Source organism: Cynocephalus volans, chromosome 3, assembly GCF_027409185.1.
Source record: "Cynocephalus volans isolate mCynVol1 chromosome 3, mCynVol1.pri, whole genome shotgun sequence".
Classification (NCBI taxonomy): Eukaryota; Metazoa; Chordata; class Mammalia; order Dermoptera; family Cynocephalidae; genus Cynocephalus; species Cynocephalus volans.
In genome coordinates, this window is record NC_084462.1 from 134,186,138 (window position 1) to 134,210,584 (window position 24,447).

General features: G+C 40.6%; 1 protein-coding gene across 8 annotated transcripts in view; it reads right to left on the reverse strand.

Moving 5' to 3' along the window:
* Positions 1-24,447, reverse strand: part of NIN (ninein) — a 93,489-nt gene that overhangs the window by 61,022 nt on the left and 8,020 nt on the right. For all 8 annotated transcript variants that reach the window (XM_063088912.1, XM_063088907.1, XM_063088905.1 and 5 more), the window contains 3 exons: positions 23,681-23,884; positions 13,143-13,224; positions 1,259-1,428 (listed from right to left, as the gene is read on the reverse strand). In XM_063088912.1, coding sequence (XP_062944982.1) covers positions 1,259-1,428; positions 13,143-13,224; positions 23,681-23,863 — 435 coding nt within the window. In that variant the 5' untranslated portion in view covers positions 23,864-23,884. The remainder of the gene's footprint in view (positions 1-1,258; positions 1,429-13,142; positions 13,225-23,680; positions 23,885-24,447) is intronic.

The following is a 24,447-nucleotide window of genomic DNA, read 5'->3' on the forward strand; positions in this document are numbered from 1 at the left end:
CCACTCTTATTCCACTTTTGTGGTTTTTGTCTATCTCTTCTCTTTTTAGTTGCTTTTCTTCCTCTCTTCTTGCTCACATTTCTGTAACTGTTCCTTCACTTCTGGTGTGAGGACAAGCATCACTTGTTTTTTAAAAAATGATACAAACTTCTTCTGATTGGCAGACCATTCATGTGTTCTTGTACATTTCAGTACTTATTGCCAATTTCATTTCTGCTCAATATTTGGGCTCTTTCCAGTTACCTTTGAGTTTGCGGGTATTCTGGAAAGCTGAGGATGCTACATGTCTGCTGCTGGGGACATTATGGGGAACAAGCTTCCTGTAGATTTTAGTAAGCTGAAGATAGATGTTAGACAGCTATGAAGACACACACCCCATTAACCTACAATCTACAGACCACTTTCAGGAAACGGAGGTGCTCTATCTCTTTTCCAGTTTATATTAGTATCTGGAATATTTGCAGCCCCAGTCTGAGCTGGGGTTTGCAAGAAACATTTAGACCTTGCTCAGCATGGCATTTTCAATCACGTTCTATAAATGGGATGCCAGTAAATGAGCCGTAAAGAAAGAATAAAGACAATGTTACTGCTTCTCTTTTATTGGTAAATTACGACAAGGCACAAAATGAAAAGAAAGGAGCTGAGGGAGGCAGGCGAATCTCTGAATGCTAGAAAGCAAGACTTGCCTGGGTGCGAGAGAACTCATCATAAGAATTGTGGCCACTGCTAAGCACTGTGAAAGTGCCCCTGCTTGGTGTCTCAAGGCAAGACCCAAGTGTTAGAGCCGCTTTATCCCACCACAAAAGATAAGACGCAGGCTCTCAAAATGTCTGAACATGTTGCTTTCCATTCCCTACCTGTCATGGATGCTGTTTTATAGTCTGAGATGGAGGAGAGGGGAGCTATTGGTTAGCTTTTTAAATAACTAAAAATGACCTGGCATGAAGGAGACATATATTCCCAAGAAGAGCTAGAAGTAGCAATCCCAGATAATATGAAAATACCTGAATTCAAAATGCATAACATAAAGCATGCACAGAAATGTCAGTTCTCCAAAGGCTGAAACAGAGGTGAAGAAATTTAAATAATAGAATGATTAGCCATATATGTCCAAAAGGCAAGTAATAAGATTAGCAAGGAATTGGTAACTGAGAAAAGCCTGACTCATGTCAACACCCCACCCCAGCTCTCCTGTCTCTGTGCCACACGTCGTGGGTATCCATACTCATGATCCAGATAAATGTGTCCAACTTCTTACCTCTTTGCAGTCACTGGGTGGGATGTGTGAAGGCTGTGCTTCTTCACTTAGTGGCTCAATCACTGTCACCTCTGCAAACTCCTCCACGGACTCTTGAAACTCAGGCAATGATCTTCGTCCATAACGCTTCCCACCTCTAACATATTTGGGCTGAGCTTCCAGTGAGCACTCTGAGCAAGGAGACAAGAGTTGAGGCCACATTACATGAGAATCTCAGCCCTCAGCTGACACACACAGCCGCTGGACAAAGTCTTTTATACCAGCCCCCAAATAAACCACCACTGTTTGCCAGTTGTGTAGGCTGTGGGCGTATATGAGCCATCAGGTCAAATGCAGAATGCAGCTTCTAATTCTGAATGATTTCTAGCACCCCTAGTATATATCTGCATATGATGGGAGATGCAATGATGGTAGCAAGGGATTTGGCTTAAAAGAACAGAATTAAGACAATGAAAAGGAGGAAGTCTTGGAAAATCGTCGTCAAACTGACATCATATCAGCACTGTAAAGTTAGTATTCACACTAATTAGTCTGAAACATCCTCTCTTACTTCAATGACTACTTTGTTAACCATTCCACTTTCTGATCTATCAGACAAGCAGGATGACAGAACAAAGGAACTGACACAGCAGATTCTAATCAATTAATGACAGCTAGTCACTTATGTGAAACCTGACATCGCATTACAAAATTAAAAGCTGTGGAATAAAATAGTAAATGTGAAACTACATTAAGAAAAAATGGTGTATTATGTTTTTCTTGTTTTCAGGAACTTCAGTGTTGTACAAAATAAAAAGGAATGTGCAGAAGGGGAGAGTCATCTCTTGACCTTAAAGAAGGACTTCAGCATTTTGACATAACATGCCTCAGGTTCAATATTCACCACCACCGCCACCACCGCAACCACCACCACCACCACCACCACCACCGCCACCGCCGCCACCCCCCCCCACCGCCATCACCACTGCTGCCACCACAGCTACAGACTAACCTTTCAATACAATGGATAGCTTTAATGCAATAAAATAAATACTTCACTCAATTCAAATGTCATCTTAAATATAGATTTTTAGCACCTTACACAGTATTAGGAGAATAAAATATCCCGTTAAACTACAAAAGACTGGCAATGCTTTGATTTCTGTTGTCTTATCATCCACACAGACATACTGCTTCTCTGGAGAACATAATATGTGTTCTGTTTGAACATGACAATCTTAGCAAGATATGTCTGAACTCAGACACGTAGATTTTTAGATTTTCACATGTATCATTCAGAATGAGGGTGGTTGTTTAGGAAAAAACTAAAAGAACAAAACCTTTCCTCTGTCACCACTGAACCCATGTTAGGGGTTAGCCATTATTTTACAATTTCCTTGGCAGGACTGGTGACCATGTTTGACTAACTCCCCCCCCACCCATACCCTTCCCTCTGGTATAAGCTCAGATTTCACTATATTTATAAACGTGGCCAGAAGCATTCTGAAAATGCTCAGCAAAGCCCAGAGTGAAGTATTTATGCTAGCTATATAATTTCTAGTGATACTTATACACAGCTTTTTATAAGTCCCAGCCAAGTCACTTTATTAGGTCGAGCGATTCTCTTACAGGAAGTGCTTAAGCATACAAAATTTATATTGAAAATCACATGCATATTTGAAGGTACCTTTTATCAGAAGAGAGTGTGTCAGCTTGTGAGCATTCAGGAGTGGCCCAGACACTTGAGCTACTTGTTGGCAGCTGACACCCACAGATGCTAGTCAGATCAGAGGCAATGCAGAACCATCCTTAATTTATTATATATTCTTAAATTTTAGGGGCAGACAACAAGATACACCATTAGCAACTATGGGAGCATGGAAAAGATTAAAAGGAAAACTTATAACCTTGGAAAATGAAACATGGGATTCTCCCAGCATGAAAACAAAGTTATGTCTTGGAGATGGAAGTGGCAAAGAAGCTCTCATTTGCATGCTACACTTTTTCAGAGGAAAAAAGTGGTGGGAGAAAGCAACTCTTAAAAAAATCCACTACGATCTAATCTCAAACCTACCTGTGGATAAAATGGTTTCCTAGTTAACTACTAGGAATGTTAGTAGTAATGGCTTACTACTAACTATCCTACATAGTGTAGGGAGCAGTGGTGGATTCAAAACAGCTCTTTTTCTAAGCAACGAAAGGTAATAGATTGTGAACCATTAGGCACCCTGTGGAATTCTGATTTATAGATTTACTTACTTATTTTTTCATTGCCAGAAACTTTAAACATTTTTTATTCATTTTATATTATTTTATTAAAATAACCAATTTTGAGAAAACTTTAAGTTAGTATCTTTCACAGAATGCGCATAAATGATGAAATCAATTTCTAGAGAAATCTATTAAGCTATATAATCCTGTTAGCACACACATAGGAAAATGGGTTATTAAGGTTCCATCATCACTGAATTTCCCAAACCATCCATGTGAGCAGTAAAGAATTAATCACACCATTTAAAAATAGTTACTTCTTAGAATTACACACTCACATGTCCCTTTTGTATGTAAAGCATCAGCCTCATTGAACTTATGTGATAAGAGGGGAAGAGAGACAGCAGAAGGATGTCCAGAGAGAACATTCATGGTCAACAGCCATTGTTGTGTTAAGCATTTGAAAACTCTGATTCTCCTGATCAATCTCAACTAGGGATTTAGAAGTCAAGTGCAGCAGTCCACCAAACGGGAGGACGCTGTATGGATTTTAAGACAGTCTTATACACTCAAGTTAAAGAATGCCTTACCCCTTTCATACCATGCCCGACAGAAGAGGTACAAAACTACAGCCCTGGGGCAAAGTGTATTTACTTTATGAGGGCATCCAAATATAACACATTTTTTCAAGGTTTCATTCTGGAACTTTCTCATCTATGCCAGGTAATGATGGGGTTATTTGGTTTATTAAGAAATGAAGTTATTTACACCACATAGCTTCCTTTAATGCTGGTTAAGTCACTGCTCCAGTCATGAGTTCCAAGGAGGGAAGTGAAGTGCCAGTGAAACAAAAAATAGAGGACTGCTGTGCTTATTGAGTTAGTTCTTTAAAAGTATATTTATGATTCTGCCTGGATTGTCAAGCTTCTGAGTCACTTTCCTCCTTTCCCATTTTACATTTCTGCCATTTGACATCACTACATAAAAATAAACATGGGCTTTGAAGGGAAGCATACAAGCCCAGCCAGCCCAGAGGTGTTGGGAACCCCATCCCTGGAGAGCTTATTATAAGATACACCAATCATAGTAAGGTGGCTTTGAGGCAGTCCTACTTGACCTAGTTTCTATGGTCTAGGTTTTAAACCAAACACTCAGTTATGAGTAGGGGACAACAGAGAAACTCTGATTCAATCCCCTAAAGATTGCTAGAGAAATGTGGAAGTAACTGGCAGTCTCTATCTAGCAGGTAGGGGAAAAATCTAATCAGGGAGTTCAAAAGATAAACAAAATATTACTCCTCCTAGCCTTAAGAAATTAAACAAAGCCTTGGATCCTCAGATACCACATGCTTTACGCCACATCTCATCTGTCCCAAGAAGAGAAACTCTGGAACTGTGATAACGTTCACCTTCCACTCACCGTGAACACCATGGACCTGTATGAATTTTGACCAGAAGGTCTTGCACATACTATAAATAATAATAAAAATTGAAATTCAGTGTCCAGGAGAATGATCACTCTGAGTAGATCAGACAGTTGCAGGCAGGGGAAACAACCAACACCCGCCCACCTCGTTCCTCCCCAGCTCCCTTCCAAGCAGCAGGGTGGATGGCAGAAACACAGCTTCCCCAACTCTACACCAAGCAGTACAGAGTACATTTTTTACTCTCCTAAAACTGGCCACAGTCACCTGTGTGATGCAGACTACCACCTGGAACACTCAGCTCTCCTAAACCCACTGCACGGATGGCCAAAGGCAAGCAATGAGGACCTAAGGAAAGCTGAAAGAGTTACCCAAAAGCCTAAACACTATTTATTCCACCAAAAGCTTTCTTTGTAAAAACACAAGCTTAAGACCTGGAACGAAGTGGCATCCATGGGAAGTTAAAGGAGATTTTCAAAGATACCCTCCAGTATTAGGCAGATTCACTTAACTCATATTTACTGAGCACCTGCCATGGGCAAAAAGCATTCCGCTGTACCTGCTGAGGGTTAAGATGGATATTTTATCATTTTTCAGATCAAACTTCCCTGTTCCCCAAAACAGCCTAAGGTTATTTCCAACAATGAAGAAGAAAGCCCTGCCCTTGTGGTGCTAATATTCTTATTTTGGAATTGCCCATGTAGAACCATGCTTTCTACTTTCCTTCCTGACCCATTTAGTGAGCCTGGGAAATCACTCCCAGAGACACCTCCCCCTTCCAAAGAACCACAGCACAGGGGTAGTGCCAGGAGGAGGCCCTTCTTACCACATTTCTGCTGAGCTCAGGGGATTCCTGAAATTCATTTGGAAATGAGAGGGGTCAAAAACGATGCACATGCAAACCTCAAGACAAGCACCTCAAGAAGCTTTCTTGGAAAAAAGCAGTCACGCAGCAAGTGAGCACCAGCCAGTCCCCCCACATCCCCACATCCTCGCCTGTTCTGAACCCGCCATTTCACAAGATCACACAGTGAAGGTGCAAACCCACACCTGATTCTAAATAAGAGAAAAGGGAAGAGAAAGAATCAGAGGGGAGACTAAGACTGAAGACAAGAGAGACCTAGTGATACAGACAGAGACAGAGACTGATACACAGTGACAGCGATGGAGAGACTGACAGAGACAGAAAGGGAGACTGAGACTGAGACTGAGAGACAGAGTGAGAAGAGGTGGGGGCATGGCAGCTGGTAGAGATCTAGAGGCCTGTGAAGGGAGGGGGAGAAGGGGGGAAACAGAAACAGATATGGGAGGGGGCCATGAGGTATGGGAAGAGCAGGGGGGGAGGGTCCAAGGAGGAGAGAAGGTGAGGGGTGAGGTTGGGTGGTGGACCCCCAAGAGTGCCAAAGACAGTGGATGAGTGTGGTGTGAAGCCCCAGGCCTGACTGGTCTAACTAGATGTTCTGAGCCCTAGAGCAGTTGAAGACCCATCAACAGGAAAAACTCTGAGTTGATATCGATCATATGACTGTTTCTCCAGCCTTTTCATGGGAGGATCAAACGGCTGACCCCTGTTAGGAGGCCCTGCTTCTTGAGTCACTTTGGGAAAGAAGGTGGAGATTCACATTTCACCTAATTGAATCCTCTCCATTGTTTGAGGCTCAACTCAAAATTTATTTCTTTCAAGTAACTTCTTGAAAGAAGTTACAATTTTCACGGAATCTCTTCTCCTATGCATCTAGTGCAACTCATACAGTAACAGCTCCCAATTTAATAATGACCATGGTCATATTTTTCTAAAAGCATTTTACATGTTACAATTATCCACCCAGCTCAACTGTAACAACTTCCAAGGCATCAGGGCTTCATGGAAAGAGCTTGGGCTTTGAAATGAAATAGCTCTGGATCTGCAAAGTCAGTTTGTATCAAAGTTAGGCATACTTAACTTCACAAAAGCTTAGTTTCCTCATCTAGAGGGAGGGAAAACGATAGGAGCTCCGTGGAGCAAGGCCCCATCTGTCTAGCAGCTCCTATCCCGGGAGCTCCAGCCACGCTCTGGTCCTTCCACCCAGACTCCTGTAGAGCCAATGGTGACCCAAAGCCCTTGAGCACCTAGCAGAGCAAAGACAGGAAGTGTCTCACAGCTTTCAACCCCACAGCAGATATCTTCGACCTCATTTTTTCTAACAGGTAAAATTAGTGGCAAATGTATAATGATGTTACCCACTTCATCATCTCAGAAACTGGAGCTGCTCTGATTCCCATTTTGTTCTTTTTTTTTTTTTTTTTTGTCTTTTTCGTGACCGGCACTCAGCCAGTGAGTGCACCGGCCATTCCTATATAGGATCCGAACCCGCGGCGGGAGCCTCGCCGCGCTGCTAGCGCAGCACGCTACCGAGTGCGCCACGGGCTCGGACCACCCCCATTTTGTTCTTGCCCCAATTTTCTCTTACTTGTTAGTCTCCTTTCCCTTCATCAACGGGCTCATGTGAGAGGGATGCACCAATTTTCTAAGACTCCGTGTAGAAAACTGTCATTTTCATGTCCCCTGTTTGGAAACCTTCTTACACATCCACTGGAGTTGAAATAAAATATAAACACAACTCCCAAGTGAACTGTTTCATTATCAATATTCCCAACAGCCCTTTGTATTTCATTTTAAATAATGAGTATTTCTTGCATACATAGATATGTTTTTTAAAAGATTGCCTTTTTATCCTTAACAAAATGATCACAGTAAGTTTTTTTCCATAGCATAGTTTAATAGCTGCTTAGTCTTTGATTACACAGAGACATCCCAATTTGCCCAATAATACACTGAGTTTTTTCACTTGTTCTATATGCATGTGTGCACATACATAAGGGGTCTTCAAAGAGTTCATGGAAAGATTCATATTATCTTTTACTCTACTTTTCCACAAACGTTTTGAAGTACCCTTCACTATTTTAAATGACTACCATTACTCATACAACTTTGTGCACACCCATTAATTATTTACGTAGCATAAAACTAACAGTGGCATCGATTACCTGAAAGATTATAGTTCGTGGTGCGTATCACCTTATGTAACTCCAGAAAGGTTCTACCACTTTACATGACCACTAGTGGGCATGAGTGTTTCCAGTTTTATGACCTTGTAAACACTCTTTTGTTGTTGCTGTTAGTGGTGGTGGTGGTGGTACTAGTTTGTTTTGCTTTTAACTTCTGTAGAAAACTTCTGGTCCTCACTGTTAGGATCTCATCAACACCAAGGAAAAAAGGACTAAAATCTTAATTATCATACTCAACCAAAGACAGGCCAACAGAACAAGCCTCCTGGGCCATCTGTGTATAATACCTCCTAAAAGCAGGGATCTCAGCCAGACTTCAGTGCCTGGCTGTTGGAAAAATAGAAAAGCTTGGTCAGGGCCCTTGCCTCGGGTCCAGTTGGGTGTGGTTTTAGCACATCCTTTGTAAGCAAATTGTGTGTGCATGTGTGCGTGTGTGTGTGTGTGTGCGTGTGTGTGTGTGTGTGTGTAGTTAGTGCACATGTGCACCAATGTATCTTTTTAGTTTTGTTGCTTTTCTTGTGTTCTTCAGAAAGAGAGAGAGAGGAGTTTTAGTGAAGCATCCTCCCTGCACGGCCATGCTTTCCAACCTATGGCTCCAAGGACCTTTTGGCCGGTTACCAAGCTCATAGACCTGCGTGTAAGGGGTCTGGTGGCCCAGCCTAGCATGTGAAGGGATTGTGACCCAGTCTGTGAATGGACTTGAGGGGTCTGTGAGCTCCAGAGCCAGCCCTAGCTCGGCAACTGGCCGAGTCAGTACAGGATTACTGGCAGGTAAAAGAGCCCGACAACTAGCGTGGTCGTGTAGCTAGACAATTGGCATCACGAAAAGGATTAAGAGTGCTAAAATTGGCGATGTCGACAGAATTCCAGACATTAGCCATGGCTCCACAATACAGGGATACCAACATTGGCTTAATAGTAGCCCCACACTGGCCCAAGGCCTCTGAACACAGATACAAACACAAATCTTCAATCACTGCAAATCAGGATCTAGCCCAATGCCGGGCCATAGGACCTGCTTCAGTGCACATTTGCTGAGTGAATGAAAAGATGTCTGTTCATTATATTTATGGCTTCTTCAAAATATAAGGAAAATAATTACAATTAGGGCAGTTCCTGGAATTAGGAAGGTCTATTACAAAAAAACACAATCATCTGCACAAAAACAATGCCTAGTCCTATTTTTCTAATGAGATGGCTTTTCCAAACCTGAGTTTTTCCCTACCAATAAACAAAGGAAAGACATTTTCAATGATCCACATATGAGAAAGAAAGGGCTTCCTGCATTATGCTAATATCAACTACAGAACAGAAATCGAATGCAAGATGCATCAAAGGACAGAATCTCTGGAGAGTGGATCCAGCTGGCATGTTGATGCCATGTAGTTTAGAGCCCACGCCAGCATTTCCATTACAAAAATACTATAATCCAAAGCCATGGCAAATTGAATAAATAGCCAAAAATTAAATTGTTGCCCCTCTCTTATTCCAAAAAAATAATTTTAAAATTAAATTGTACATATAAATATGAGGGAGTTTTGTCACTGGTAATGTTAATCACTTTGGAATTTACAAAGGACTCCCTACAGCCCCAAACCATTCTTCTGCCCTTATGTAAATTTCTGTATTTTTCATTGTGCTGTTGTTGTTATGTTTTGTTTGTTTATTTCATTTTTTAAAAAATCTCTTTGTTGCTGTTGTTGTTGTTATTATTGCTTTTTAGGGGAAAAAATTCCAAGAGTCTTCGGCTGATAAATATTAGTGTTAAAAAAGATGCTGAAAACAATCTAGTCCATACCCCCTAATTTTAAAAATAAAGAAACTGTGCCTCAGAGAATTTGTAAATGGCAGAGCTCAAGACCATGGAAATAATGGCTTAATTTCATCTCCTCTCAAACCCCATTAGGGCTTTGCTTTTGTATTATTTATATACAACTGCCTCTATTATTAGAAGAATATAAAAGCGTGAAATATACTGGTCATTTGTTCTCAGGGAGAATAACTTTATAGTGTCAATTGTGTTAGGTAAAATCTTATAGAAACCTAAAGCTAGCATTTTTCATAGGCTCAGATAATGTCATTTAGATATCAGAAGACAACACAATCCAATCTTGGAAGTGAAAGGGATTTTAAGTATTTTCCAGTGCAACCACTTTTATACATGAGGTGACCAAAGATCACAGAGGTTGTGACATATAAGGTCACCCAATTAGTGGGGCAGAGCCAGTATTTCTTATCTCCTTGCTCAAGGGTCCTTCCATTATATCAAGCTGACTTTTCTGTATCATAGTCTGATACAGTATCTGATGTTTTAACTTATAAAAATCTTCAGTGTTATAAAATATCAATTAACGACCCTCTCAGTTTTGAAGGCTGTGCACTATGACCCTCCTATTTTTTCAGTCTCCTTCCATAGTTTAAGGGTAACCTTTTCTCTCAAAGTCTGCCAGTCCATTGTCTTCAAAAGGTATAACAAAAATAAAGCGGACCTAGTCCCTTATGGTAAAAGATGAGTTAATTACTGAGCAGCCAAAGAATACGGGGACACTGGCACCCCTGTCACTAATGATCAGGGCACTTGCTCTTACTCCTTGCTGCCTCTGACCACCTGTCAAGACTCTTTTGGGCACAGGCTATACTGACTGAGGACTGGCTCATCATTTGAAATCCTCAAACTAAAGCCTCCTTGAAACACATCCCTTTGGTGATACAGTGTTAGCATTTTCCTCTGCCACTATCTGTGAAACTTCAATTAAGCTATGTCCTCTGTGTGCCTGAATTTGCTCATCAATAAAATGGCAGAGTTCTTGCCAGCCCTCTGGAGAGAGCAGAACTCAGGTGGCCTCTTGATACTCTGCACTTGAGTCTCAGGAACCTTCTCCCTGTCTTTGCCTGGCGCAACCCGTCAGCCTGCGGGGGCAGAGTCACATTTTACAGTGGGTGGAAGGATGTTTGAGTGAAAAGAATTGCAAGAGCCCCACAAACAACTGGGGAGGCCAGGGAGAGATAGGCAAAAGACAGAAAAAGCAGAGCTGCTCAGGAACAAAGCAGGGAATGTGGGAGGAAGGGCTGACTCACGCTTCATATTAGGTAAAACCCTCTTAAGGCACAGGCTCAATTTTAGATTTTATCCTGCCAGGACAAATGTTAGGGAAGTTATATAAATCCTAGATAAAATGTTATCAGTAATACTTTGCTGCTGCATTATACTGATTTGGGGCAGTTCTGTAACAAAGATTTGCTGCAGCCTACCCAAAGGATGAAGCCCATGGCAAAACTATAAAACCCCCTTCTGTGGGTTTTCCTGGAAGACTTGTCCAAATTATGATCTCTGCCTGTGCAGCAGTGAGGCACACACATAACTATGACACCACCATCTGGAGCTAGATTTATGAACTGTACTTCCCAGCTGTCACCAAACTCAACCAGCCATTGTCTAGCTCATCCTGTTGCTTAGATCCCAAAACTGCACAACTGTAGGGGGCACACTTCACCTTTGTGGTCACCATAAATCTGGATACTTATTATGACAATTTTCTGGCAAGTGACAGTACAGTTTTCAAAGAAAGGACAACAAAAGGATCATGTGGGCCAGTGGCAGGGCTGCCCATTCCAAATCCATATAAAAGCACATTATCAGTACACACTGAATTCATATTTATATTACCCATGCTCATAGTAACTAAAGTGTACCCCAGTGGTGATGTCCCTTCAGCTCTACTGAAGGTCCCTAGATCTTGCACAATTGTTATCAAGATGACAACCTTAAAAAAATAAAAATACTAATAAAATGTGAGACCCCATATGTAACAAAAGTCCAGCAGTGGTCACCTATAGAAATTCTATTGTTAGTCTAGAAAATCATGAGAATGAAATAACCTCCCTTGCAGGCTCACTGGTGGCTTCCAAAGAGTTCTGGCAAGTTTCAGAATTGAGAATAACCTTCCTGAGGTGGTCACCATTAGCAAATGGGGAGACTCAATCCAGAATCCAAAATACTGCTAAAGGCAGTGTTCATGCACATGAGGCAATCTGGATCATTTCGGAAGGAGGGTTAAGAACTAGATCACCAGTGAGGATAAGAAATGAGTTCCCATCTGCGCCTCATCTAAATAGGTCACATTGAGTGACTCCTTATAGGGATAAAATGTTAATAATTTGTGCTCAGTCTCAAAACTGGACTATACTTTTTGACATTCTTTTTCTTTTTTAATGTTGGGTTTATTGAGGTACAATTTACATAGTGTAAATTTCACTTCTGGGTTGGAAAAGCTCATACAATCCTGTAACTACCACCACAATCAAGATATAAAAATTTCATCACCCCCAAAATTCCCGCCATGCCCCTTTATAGTCAACCCCTACCACTAAACCCTGACAGCCACTGATATGATAAAAAGAGACTATACTGTAATGCAAATTTCCACAGTTTAGACTTCCCCTTAAACATTTACCATATTTCACTCATTCTAAGACACACATCCCCACACACCAGATTTGAACACTCTAACATTAGGATGTATTTTACAATCAATGGCATTTTACATTTATAACTGGTAACAATTTTTTTAGAGATACATAAAATAATGATGTGTCTTATAATCTATGGTACTTTTAAAAAAGTCAATGAAGTTCAATATTAAGTCTTTTATTTCATAACATTCACTGAATACCTACCATGTGCTAAGCATTCTTCTAGGTACTGGAAATAGAAAAATGAACAATATGGTCCTCAAAGAACTATTGCTTGAGAAAGATAGACAGATAAACAATTACAATATGTGATAATGTCTATAGCAGAGGATTATCCACTGACTACAGCTAAATAAAATTATCTCTAGACTGGCCACCCTTCTTTTTCCAGGCAAAATTTTCCTCAAAGCATATCCTTCCACATATGCAGGATATAAGAATGAAGGCAAATACCATTCAGCTTCACTCTGCTCATTCCAAGAATGAGTTATTGCCACACCCACTGACATATTGCTTAGGAACAATTCAATTATTTATTTCCATAATACATTGCTGTAGTAGGAAAGTTTCATTTTAGTGTTCAACAGCTGCAAGGCTATTATAATAATATTGAAAGAAAAGTCACTGAAAATAACTGCTCAATCTGTGAAAGGCAGATGCCCCAAATCCTTCACAGACATGCTTCAAGGTCCCCAAATTCTTCCCTGCACAACTTTTAAAGGGGAATGTAGAGAAGAAAAGTGCCCTTACCTGGTTCTTGAAAGTGTTCTTCATTTGATAGAGTTCTAGACAAGATAAGTATTAATGCTTCTTTAAATTGGTCAAAGTGCACCTAAAAAAAACAAGTAAAAAGAAATTTAAAATCATTTCCACAGCTGTAAGAATGCAAATCCATTTAATGAGGAACCAGAACTGTTTGTTCCCCTCCTGACAGCCTTGAAGGGAGCCATACCCCACTTTTGTTACCTTTTTTCTTCATTTCTCTAAAGCACAGAAGGGAGAATGGGCTGATCATTTTGATACCCCCCCCACCATAAACACTAGTATCAATATCAATATTTATTCACCTCTAAGGGGAAAAGCTATATAGCAGAACCCTCTTTATAAACTCAGAAAAATACGTTTTGAACTCTTAGCTCCTTTTATTTTTTTGAACAAGACAAGAAGAGAAAGATGTTAGGTTAGACATTAGGAAAAACTTCCCAAGTAAATGGTCCATTGTGACAGTACCCACAGATGCTTTCATGCTTTTTCATCTTGTAAGATACTCTGGAAGGGTGTGAGCTATCTTTTGAGGATGACTTGAATATAGTCTTGCCTGAGGCAGTAATATAATATTTATCTCCCAAGGCCCCTATGATTCCATAAACAAGCAAAAATCAATAGCAATCACAAAGAGTAAAAGAATCTTGAGAAGCATTTTCCTGAACTCTTAAAAATACAATTACAAAAACAGAAACAAAATACAATTACCGTGACTGAAGTGGGAAAGAACCTGAGTTTTATTTAAGTAAATGCTCAGTCAGAAATGGGATATTACTTTGGTTAAAAAGGTAAAACAGTTTCCTTTATGGCCAAGTATACTCTTCTATAACATAAATTTATGTGGTTTCACCATGGGACAAGAGGAATAATTCCAGTTTGATACTGTGGAACCTATTTACATAGAATCCCATATATAAATACAAAGTTGGCAAATTTGTAATCTGTGCTGATATGGGTCTCTTTGGATGTCATTACAAAACACTGCCTAGAGGTTTAAATATAGGTGACAGATAAAAAATACTTTCAAATTAAATTTGGAAAAGCAGCAAATTTCATAAGTTATCTGAACAATGGAGAAAAAAAATCATATAATGTCTTATCTGTGCAAATCAAAGCAAAGGAGAGGAATTGATTGAGATTTATGTCACAAAATTGAATGTGCTTGCAACTGACCACATTCTACCAAAGTATATGTGATTTCTCTACCACACTGGTTTTGATTACTTGAAATTACTTTCGAAAATCATATTTCTTTTAGATTGTATGGACTTTTTATTTTTTTTAAATTTTAATTGTATATATTTAAGGTTACAACTTGGTGACTTGATATATGTATACATTGTGAAATAACGGCTACAATCAAGCTAATTAACATATCCATCACTCATATAGTGAACACTTTTTTGTGTGTGTGGTAAGAACACTTAGGATCTATCCTCTTACCAAATTTCAAGTTAAATTGTATGGACTTTAAAACATAAAACATAATCTAAGAAGTCGGTGCAGAAGTCTGTCAAGGAAGGCAGGGAAGCTGCTAAAGAGCCATGCGGTACAATCAATGAAAGGGTTAAAAGACTGTAGACAAGTAAGCTGTGCTAATAAGCTAATTAAGGCTTCACAGCTGACAAATTACTGAAAGGCCTGGGGGAGGGAGGAGCAGCCAGGTCCTGCTATTGTCCCAGGGTTAGAGACTCGTTTCAGGCACCGGGGCGTCTCAGCTCCAGTTCACATGGGCAAGGCCAGCTTCCCAACCAGCCAGTTCATAAACAGCACACACCCAAGAGCTCTCCCACTCAGGACCACTTGATGGGCATCTACTAATTCTTACCAGAATCATTCCTTTTTCTCAGGGCCAGCAGAGGGGTTAGGAGGACACACTCTGTAGCAGGTGGGTCCAGGTGCTAACCCTGGCTCTGCAGCCCACTTCCTGCCATGAATTGGCTAAATTACTAAACCTCTCCAAGCTTTAGTTTGCTCATCTGTAAAAAATATCTCACAACTGATATTTATAGTTCATTAAGCTAATATTTTTTTAGCATCTGCTATGTGCCAGGCACTGTCTAAGGCCCTGGTTATATAGCAGTGAGGAGAGTGACAAAAATCCCTGCTATCATGGAGCTCATACTCTCAGGAAATGTCACAGAGAGTCAGGCAGGTACTGTGCTAGGAGCCTTCCATGTATTTTGCATGTATTTTATGTTATTTATAATACCACCTCCCTGTATTAGGGAGATAATAACTACTAGGCAGGTAGTTAATACTACTTATAGGTAGAGTAATAGAAGTGACTATTCCCACCACTTTTACTGAAACACAGGGCCATATTTTCAAGCAACTGGCCATGTGAGCGACTGAAATTGCCACGTGGGAATGCTGGGGGTGGCAGCAGGGAGGTCCAGGGCCTGCCTTCTCCCCCAGGATCTGTGGAGTTGCCCAGCATCAGAGAACCTGATCCAGTCTGCTGTGTTTAGGGATTCTAACTCCAGGGTTTCTCCTCTCTCTTAAGGATATTGATGGAGGGGACCTGCATGAAACCTAAGTCTCCCCTTGCTGCAGCTTAAGGTGAACAGAAAGAAGCTCCTGTTTCAAAAGGGAGTTATCTATCTATCTTGAGAATTTCAAATCCTTTACACTTGACTCTGCAGGTCTCCCCTGGGTTTTCTAAAGGTATAAGTTTAGATAGAGGCAAGTGGAAAGAACCTTCTGAATTTTGTCCTGACACAGTTCAATTCACTGAGTATTAGCTGTGAAGGTCACCCAGGGGTCTACGTACCTCGTTTTTACTCCCTCTGACAAATGACAAAGTCAGCTGTAATGTAGAATTAATTCTAATCAATTTCCAAAGCTTTATATGAGGCCTCAGTATCACAAACTATTGAGACAGTATAAACATCATTTATATAAAAGTTGTTCACCTCACAGCCTCACCTACCTAGAGTCCAGCAGACAATCAGGATACCAATGAATGGGGTCAAAGCTGAGGCAGGGTCATAAAGCCCATGCTCTTCTCACAGAAAACGCTGCAGGACCAACTCAGGATCTATTTATTCTTACTCTACCTGATTGTTAGAAACTTCATCATCCCACTTCCCAACCCACTACATATCAGAAGCAGTAAATAAAAGCCAGGGGCACTCCAATTAAGTACAAGAAGTCACTAACGACACACTGAGATTGAGGAAAGACAGTAACCATCCTTCTAAAAAAAAAAAAAAAAGTATAATTTTTTTATACTTTAAAAAACTATATAAACTATTAAAAAAAGACAACTCAAAAACCTAATAGGCTGGGGTCATTAGTGTTGGGGCAAGGATCCATATGCCACAAAGTGAATCCTGAGGGTATCACTCTTACAATATAGAAGAAAAACTGATGGGTCAAGAAAGTTTTAAATGATCAAGAATAATCGAATTAGGTTTAATATACTCTTTGATAGGATAAAACTTAAAAAACATTTTTTGAATACTGAATGGTAAACTTTTTTGTGGGGGAGGGGATCTGCCACTAAATGGGGTACAAGATCCAGCTATTAGAAAATTTTACTAATGTGGGTCCTCGATAATACTAGATGAATGACAGTATTATTGTAGGTTCATTTCTTCCTAGACATTTTGTCCTTTGAATCTCACAATGCCCATGTGAGACAGTCAAGATAGAGATCCCACCTTAAAATTGAGGAGAGAGAGGCTGAGAGAAGCCATGTGCCCTGCCCCAGGCCACATGTCATGGAAATGAAGGGCTATTTGGAGAACCAGGCCTTTCAACTGGACTCAGCAAAGCCCAGCCACCCTGCCTGACCAGACACACTTTACACTTGCTCTCACCTCCTAAGGAAGTCCCCCTGCTGCCATATTGTGAATCCTCAACTTCACATAAAGCCACCAGGTATAAGGCAGCATCAAGAGATACAAGATCTAGAGGATACATAACCTCTGCCCTCAAGAATTTGATCAGCTACACTCTAGATTCTAGAAAGTGGGAAGGTGGAAAGGGGAAGAGAGGAAGGCTTATGAATAACTACAAGGTAAAATCCACTAGGTGCCTTGAGAGACAAAAACAAGTTGGTAGGGGCCCCTGGTAAAGGAGTTTATCCTACCTGGCCAGCAAGGAGAAAAATAAGGACAGTTCTGTGACACTTGACTTCTGTAAGATACCCACAGGCAGAGGTTAAAGGTTTCTGAAATGGACTTATGACATAGTAAACCAGCCTCATTTTAGGAGGGGGAAAAAAAAGGTTCTATAAAAGACTAAACATGATTGTTAACTCAGAGGTTCTTCACAATCCAATAATGTCTATCTAGCTGATTCTCTCCTTCCCCAACAAGAAATCCAAAAATCCAGACACCACTCAGCAGCTGATCAAAACTGCAGCAGCTTTAAGTCTTATGGATCTTTGTTTTCCTTCTTGCAAGGGCATGTAGACACTGGCAGTAAATGCCTCATCTTTCAAAGAGATAGTTCTCTAATGGACGCAGGTGACTGCTATTTCCCATCAATGCTCATGCATACTGATGTGGCCAAAAAGCCCTGAAGGGCACAACCCAGAACCAAAACATTGATAAACACCCTCCATTGTGAAGAATCATGCCTCAGTGGGCTGACTACGTTCACTAACTGGAATTTTAAGTACCACTTTTCTCCTTTAAGAGAGCTTTACTATCGTATTATGTTAAAATTTAGAAATCTTCACAAATATACAATGCAATTAAACCTCACAAGGTAACCAGCTTTGAGTTGTGCATACCCTGGTTGGTACCTCCTCATTTGAATAATAATTGCTGCCATTCATTTTATAAGCACTGCTATATCTTGTATGCCTCAAAGGGCAGTTTGCAGCAATGGGAAAATTACATGACTGACTAAAAACACACATGACATTTAAGTTAAATTAACAAGAAGACTAGTCAAGTCTGATATTTTTTGTCATATGTCACCACTGCTTAGCAGGAATTTATCTCATCACTTTTCCTCTCCACATTTCATATGAATGCTTTTTTAGAAATACAATTTTCCTTTCTGAAAAAAGAGTTTCAGCACCACACAAGAAACAAATGCTATTTCAAACCACAATAAACCTACAACAGGAAGTAGAATAAGGAACCTGATGTTGCATAAAATCACCTCGAGCAACCATGGAGGTCAAATGCACACAGTCTCCACATGTGCACAGGCAGTACTTCAAGGAGACCCAAGACGAGAGAGTGCAAGCCAGTGTTTAACAGGACAAAGGTTTGTGTAACTGTCCTTAGATTTAGTAGGTTTGCATCTACTAATACAAAGGGAAGTCGATGAGAGATGATCGTTTCTAATATTGTGAGTAGAAATGGGTACAGAAATATGGACTCATCAGAAGGTCAGTGTATGAGACAATAATGTTTATAGCATCACACAAAGAGAAATGACACAGACTAACAAAGAGGTGTAGTTTCATAATGAAAGACACAATTATGAAATGTTTTATTTGAAATAAAGCATTCAGGTTATAATAGCTTAGTCATTTACTGCAGACAATGTAGAGAGAGGCAAAGGCCATTTTAAAAGGTAGGTTTTTAAAACTAAAGCAACCATATGAAATGGTACTTCAAGACTGATCCAAGGCATCCTGCCCACAGATGGAAATGGATGCAAACCACCACCACACAAGAGAGCTTCTAGCAAATCCATTCTCCACCTAAAGAGCTTTCTTAGAAAATCATTACTGAGAAGTCACTATTGATCAAAACCCATTCTGGGTGTGTATGGGATGGAGGAGAGGAGTAAACAGGGAGTTACAGGACACAGCAGTTCACTGTGTCCCTGGCTCTACTGATAAGCCTTGGATGCACACAATCTCAGTCAACTTTCATCACAGTCTTATCAAGAGGGTATTATTTTTCCCATTATACCAGTGAAGAAACTGAGGCTCAGAGTATTTCAGATAACATGCCCATATGGCTTCAAAGTGGCAAGAGCCAGTACCTGAATCCAGGTCTGACTTCAAAGACGGTCCAGTAACAGTGTATTGTCTCACATGGTGGTGGTGTTTAGAGGCGGATGGAGAATGAGATTCTATTTTGCATATTTGGAGTTTGTGGAGACTTGCATTCAAATGTAGGGACTGGGAAGTCTAGGATCCCATCCTGGCACTGCCTGAAATGAGCTGTCTAACTTTGGAGAAGCCCTTCCAGATCCTGGGTTTCTCGGTCATACAGATGAGCCCCAAAGTCTAAAATCTATGATGGGCACTGAAGAACTTTAAGTCTCCTTCACACAGACAAGAAGGTACTCCTGTATAAGTACCACGCGCTAACCGATTGCGCCACTGGAGCTCCAGAAGGTACTCCTAAAAAGTATCAGCGGAATATTGGTGAAATCCAATGAGCATTCCTGACCATATCCTCTCTGGCAAAGGAGATGGGCATTACTGAAATAGAACAGGTAGAAGAGAGTGGCCATTTTTAGCACTTGTTCCTACCTGCATTCAGAGTCCAAGGCCTTCTCACCAGCTCTCCCTCTGCCCTTGCTTCCTGTCACACTAAATACCCCTGAGAGACCTGAGGATTTCCAGAACACAACACCAAAGTTAATCTTGCAATGAGTTTGACAAGAAAACATTATTACAGAATAGAAGCAAGTCTAGTGGCCTCCTAATCAGAAGGTCTTATTTTCTAAAAATGGGGAACCACAGGCCCTTGGGCGTCCAAATAAACCCCAAATGAGACTCCTGTAAAGGAAGGGAATGATGATTTACCTGGAGTCACAAGACAAAAGTGGGAATCAAAAAAATAGCTCCCGCCACTTGAGGTTGAATTACGGTGGTTCAACAGTAAGATAAAGCAACGGCTCAGACATTGGGGGACACAGTGAGAAATGTTCCCACCACTCCCTCCAATAGGTTCAAAAGTCCTCAGATCAATAATATGGAATAAGAGCACGACCATGGGGTAGTTATAAATAGGCACTATCTGACAAGCAAGTTTAATTTTGCCTACAGAGAACAGGTCCAAACAATCACTGCCAAAAAGTACTCCTCTATTCCTGACTTACTCTTCAAATGATTAAAGGGTGTATAGGAGAAAGAACAAACAAGTAAATCCACCACGTGAAATTAGTCATGACATTTATAAAAGAACCCCAAGCACTTTACAATGAAAGGTGGGAAAGCTGAGCTAAATTATATATTTTTACAGCTATCAAATTTTAATCTTAAAAATTTCAAAACGTCTTTGATGACCAAAGTCCACATACCTATGGGATTCTTTGGAAGCCAACTGTGAGTTCAGCTGCCGGGTGGCTTATTTGCATTCTAAAGAGTGCTAACAACATGGGATATTTCAGCATCCAAGTTTATTTTAGAGAGCAGAGCAATGAAACTCTTCATAACTTCAGGGGGCTATTTTGTCTCAAAGTTGGTGTATTGCATAAGGAAAGGCAAATGCATTTTAAAAACTGGATATATCTAAAAGCTTCCATAAAACCAAGACAAATTATTTTCTTTTGTCCTGGTTTCTAATCAAAGAGATAGAGAAGCATGAGGAAACACTTTATTTAAAAGGCACAAGAACAGGAAGCCCCTACAATTGGCACTGATCGCTTGAATGAAAACTTGGTTCCATGAGAGAGCTAACATGGTTCCCTTTCTCAGATTTTTGTGGTATTCATTTCCTGTACTATTCACCTACCAGGTACGTTACCGCACTAGACTATAAGTTCTTCAGTGTCTTGAGGAGCCCTTTGTGCAGGGGCCTCACCCACGTGACAGGTGCTTAACTGATGACAAAGATATGGATGGATATGAGCAATGTCCCCTTTCCTTCAAATCAGGGATCTACTAGCTTCAGGCAGTTCAAGTGCTGGAATAGTAACACTGTGCTCAGGGGATTATGGCTTCAAGTTACAAAACAAGACATGAATTGAAACATAATTTGGGGGGGAGATGGCCTGTTAGTAAAATGCATGAAAATGGCACGCCGATTTAAGTTACCTTCCTTAACAGCTGTTAAAAGAAACACTACGCTTTAAAAAACAGCTATTGATGATGGACTGTGAAATAAAAAAATAAACAGATAACAGCGTGTTCATTTCCTTGGTGGAGAGGGATAATGCTTTTTATCTGCTTATTTCTTTTCCAAGAAAAATAATGATGAATTCAGCCCAACTCCAACAGAGGTAAACTTGGAAGTTTTTCAATTTAGAAATTATACTCTTTAAGATTTAAAAGACAAAATTAAGGCTATAAGCATGCAACAAGCTGATGGATACTAATGCATACAAAAACCAATTTAATGGAAAACTGTAGTTTACAGTAAACATAAATAGAAGTAAGTTGTACCCATACAATAAGACTAGTAAAATGCCCGACATGCAGTACACACACACTACATATTTGTTGAATTAATGAATAAATATATGTAGATTTGTCATGCTACCCTTTCTTTCTCTCTCTTTTTTTAAACCAAGCTGCTAACCCTTATAAGGCTTTCTATAAATACCTTCGAAAGAGAAGAAAGATGACTGGCATTAAAAACAACTTGTAATTCTACAATTTACAATCTAAACTCAATATATCATGAAGGTGACAGCATTTGGATTGCTCCAGTGAATTCTAAGGAATTTTTTCCTTTTAATTTAAAATTATAGACTATACAGAGTATCTTCACAGCATATGGCAAAGTTTATGTGATCATCTGAGGAGAATAATTCAGTTTCATAAAAAATGCAAATTTAACAGTAGCGCATTAAATTCATGCCAACCCTGCTTTCAAGACAATCACCAGGGACCTCCCACATGAAATCAATATGCATACATCTATTTAACTTTTATCACTGGCTCACTAAGTAAATATCACGCTATAGACCACTTAGGTATTCATTATTCAGACAAATAGCAAACGTATAAGGCAGGATGGTAGTGTCAAGTCATTAACAAATCAATCGATAACTATTCCCTTGTTTAAGACTACCAAATGAGGGCAGAGATGGGCAACATCTGGAGAGCAAATTTAACCTGTGGCCAAGGTGCAATCTGTTTATAGCAGAGGACTCCATACTCAACGCTGACTCTAAGAAAACCTCTCAAGGAAATCTTACGTTGTACAATGTCTTCTCAAGCTTTAATAAGCATTAAAATGGATCCACCCTTTGATACTATTCCTTAGACACCTGTAAGGACCACACTGGGAGACGCCACTCTTCCACTCCCCATGGTGTCTAAGACGGAGGCAGAACTCAAAAACATCTGAGTGCACTACACAATGGAAGCAAATGGTGCAGTCTTTAAACTTCCCATTTTTACTGCTTTCAAAAAGCAAGATTTTTAGCATTTTATAGGGACCATATGTATTTACAAACAGTTAATCCCCCCAAAAGTGGCCAAAAATGGTTCCAGTTTTTGCAAAGAACCCACACTTTTTTTCTTTAACTGTGAGCCCTGTTTAACATCATATTCATGGTGCCAACCCTCTGAGAATATCTTATTTTGTACATTAATTTCAGGATGATTGCTACTCCTGTCTGTCTCAGGGAACAAAGGACTAGTACATGGTACTATATCTGAGGTCACTTACCCATCTTGTAAGATAAAAGACCGTGAAAATGAAATGAAGAGAAGGAAGTTCAGTTATTAGAATAAACTTAAGCTTCATGACTGCTTCCTCTATTTACACCACGTGATAAAAGCCACCGTCTATGAAGTGTCAGCAATGATAGCAACAGAACTCAAAAAGCACTGCCCATTTTTTTTTCTCTTATCCATTCCAAAAACCAACAGCAAGAGACTTAACCCAATGCCATCCAAATCATGCTGTTAATTTTAATTATGAGATTGAAGGCAACCCTAGGTCTGGACAAATCAAACATCCTTCCTACTATGCAGCAAGAGAGAAAAAAAAAAAAAAAAGACCCCTCCTCACCTCTTACTCATGTCTGTGACTTGATCTACGGGGAGAACATGACTATTTGTTGTTAAACGCAGAAATTAACACTGGCACATACATACATCCCTGCTGGAAGCAAGTCGTGCTGGGTTTTAAATGAACCTGCACTGTATTTACTTACCCTCCTGTTTTATTTCTTGGGTGGAAGGTTTAATTAATACTTCACCCAGAAACAATCACACAAGAAACAGCTATTATTGGCAGTAAAAGTCAGAACGGAAATCTCCTCTTCCTGTGACTGGCAGTTTTCTTACTGCATTTTCCTTCTTTTCAATGGAAATGTCACCCCCCTCCTTTCTGTTTCAATGATGAATGTGGAGTCAATAAAATGATCCACAAAGAACAAAAGTTGGAAAACATCCTTGTTACCTCTTTTTCTTTTTAAAGACACTCAGTGCACACCTTCATTCCAGAGTACAAAATTAAAGCAGGCCCTTGTCACCAAAGCAGCCTGTACTGTTATGTCAAGCCCATTACATTGTTCTTCTTATCAAGCTAACAGCCGGGATGCTAGAAATAAGTTGCAACACATGCGGTTTGCCCCAACCCCAGCATCCGACAGAAACTGTACCCCACTTCCCACAGACTGTGTTCTTCCCCATACCTTACCCTGCCCAAGAGGTTGTCCTGAAGCAATGTCTGTTGCAGCACTGGGGCCACCTCTTCCAAGCTCAGCATGTGGCAAAGGTCGGTCAGTTCCTCCTGTCCAAGGGACCCAGTGCCCGTTGTGTCAAAACTATCGAACAGCTCTTTGAGTCGGGCCTCATGCTGATCCTGCTCCACCTCATCCATCCCATAGCCCACAGTGCTCACCTGTGCAGAACAGAGACAAGGACACGTTGTGGCAACCCTTGAATCCCACCGTGGTCAGCCCTCAGCATACTTACCTCCACCACCCCTGCCAGCCCCTGGGGAACTCTCTGCTTCTGGCACACCCATGGCAGGATCCTGGGTCTCTCCAGGACCCAGCCTGGCCAGGGCAGTTCTCACATGCAGTCACACCAGGGGCACATCCACAAGATCCAATCACATGAGGGGTAATGTTACCACAATGAGGAGCGGACATAGGCAGAAAGACACCATCTTTTCCAGCCTGTTCCTTGGGTGGATGGCCAGTCTATCAGTCTCAAGACTGAGAGTGGTTTTCTCTATTAGCTCTTCTGGCCCAGGATACAAAGAAGATGAAAGCCACTTCTGACAGCCAGACCATCAAATGACCTAACTGTCAGTACCAACAGACTGCAGGGCTGGAGCGTCCATGCAGGTCAGCAAGCTCTAGACAACCTGCCCAGATGCCAGTCTGCCAGCACGGCCAAGCTCATTAGTTCCACTTTTTTCAGCCTAGATGCCCCTGTCACAGTTAAACCAGTGGGCTG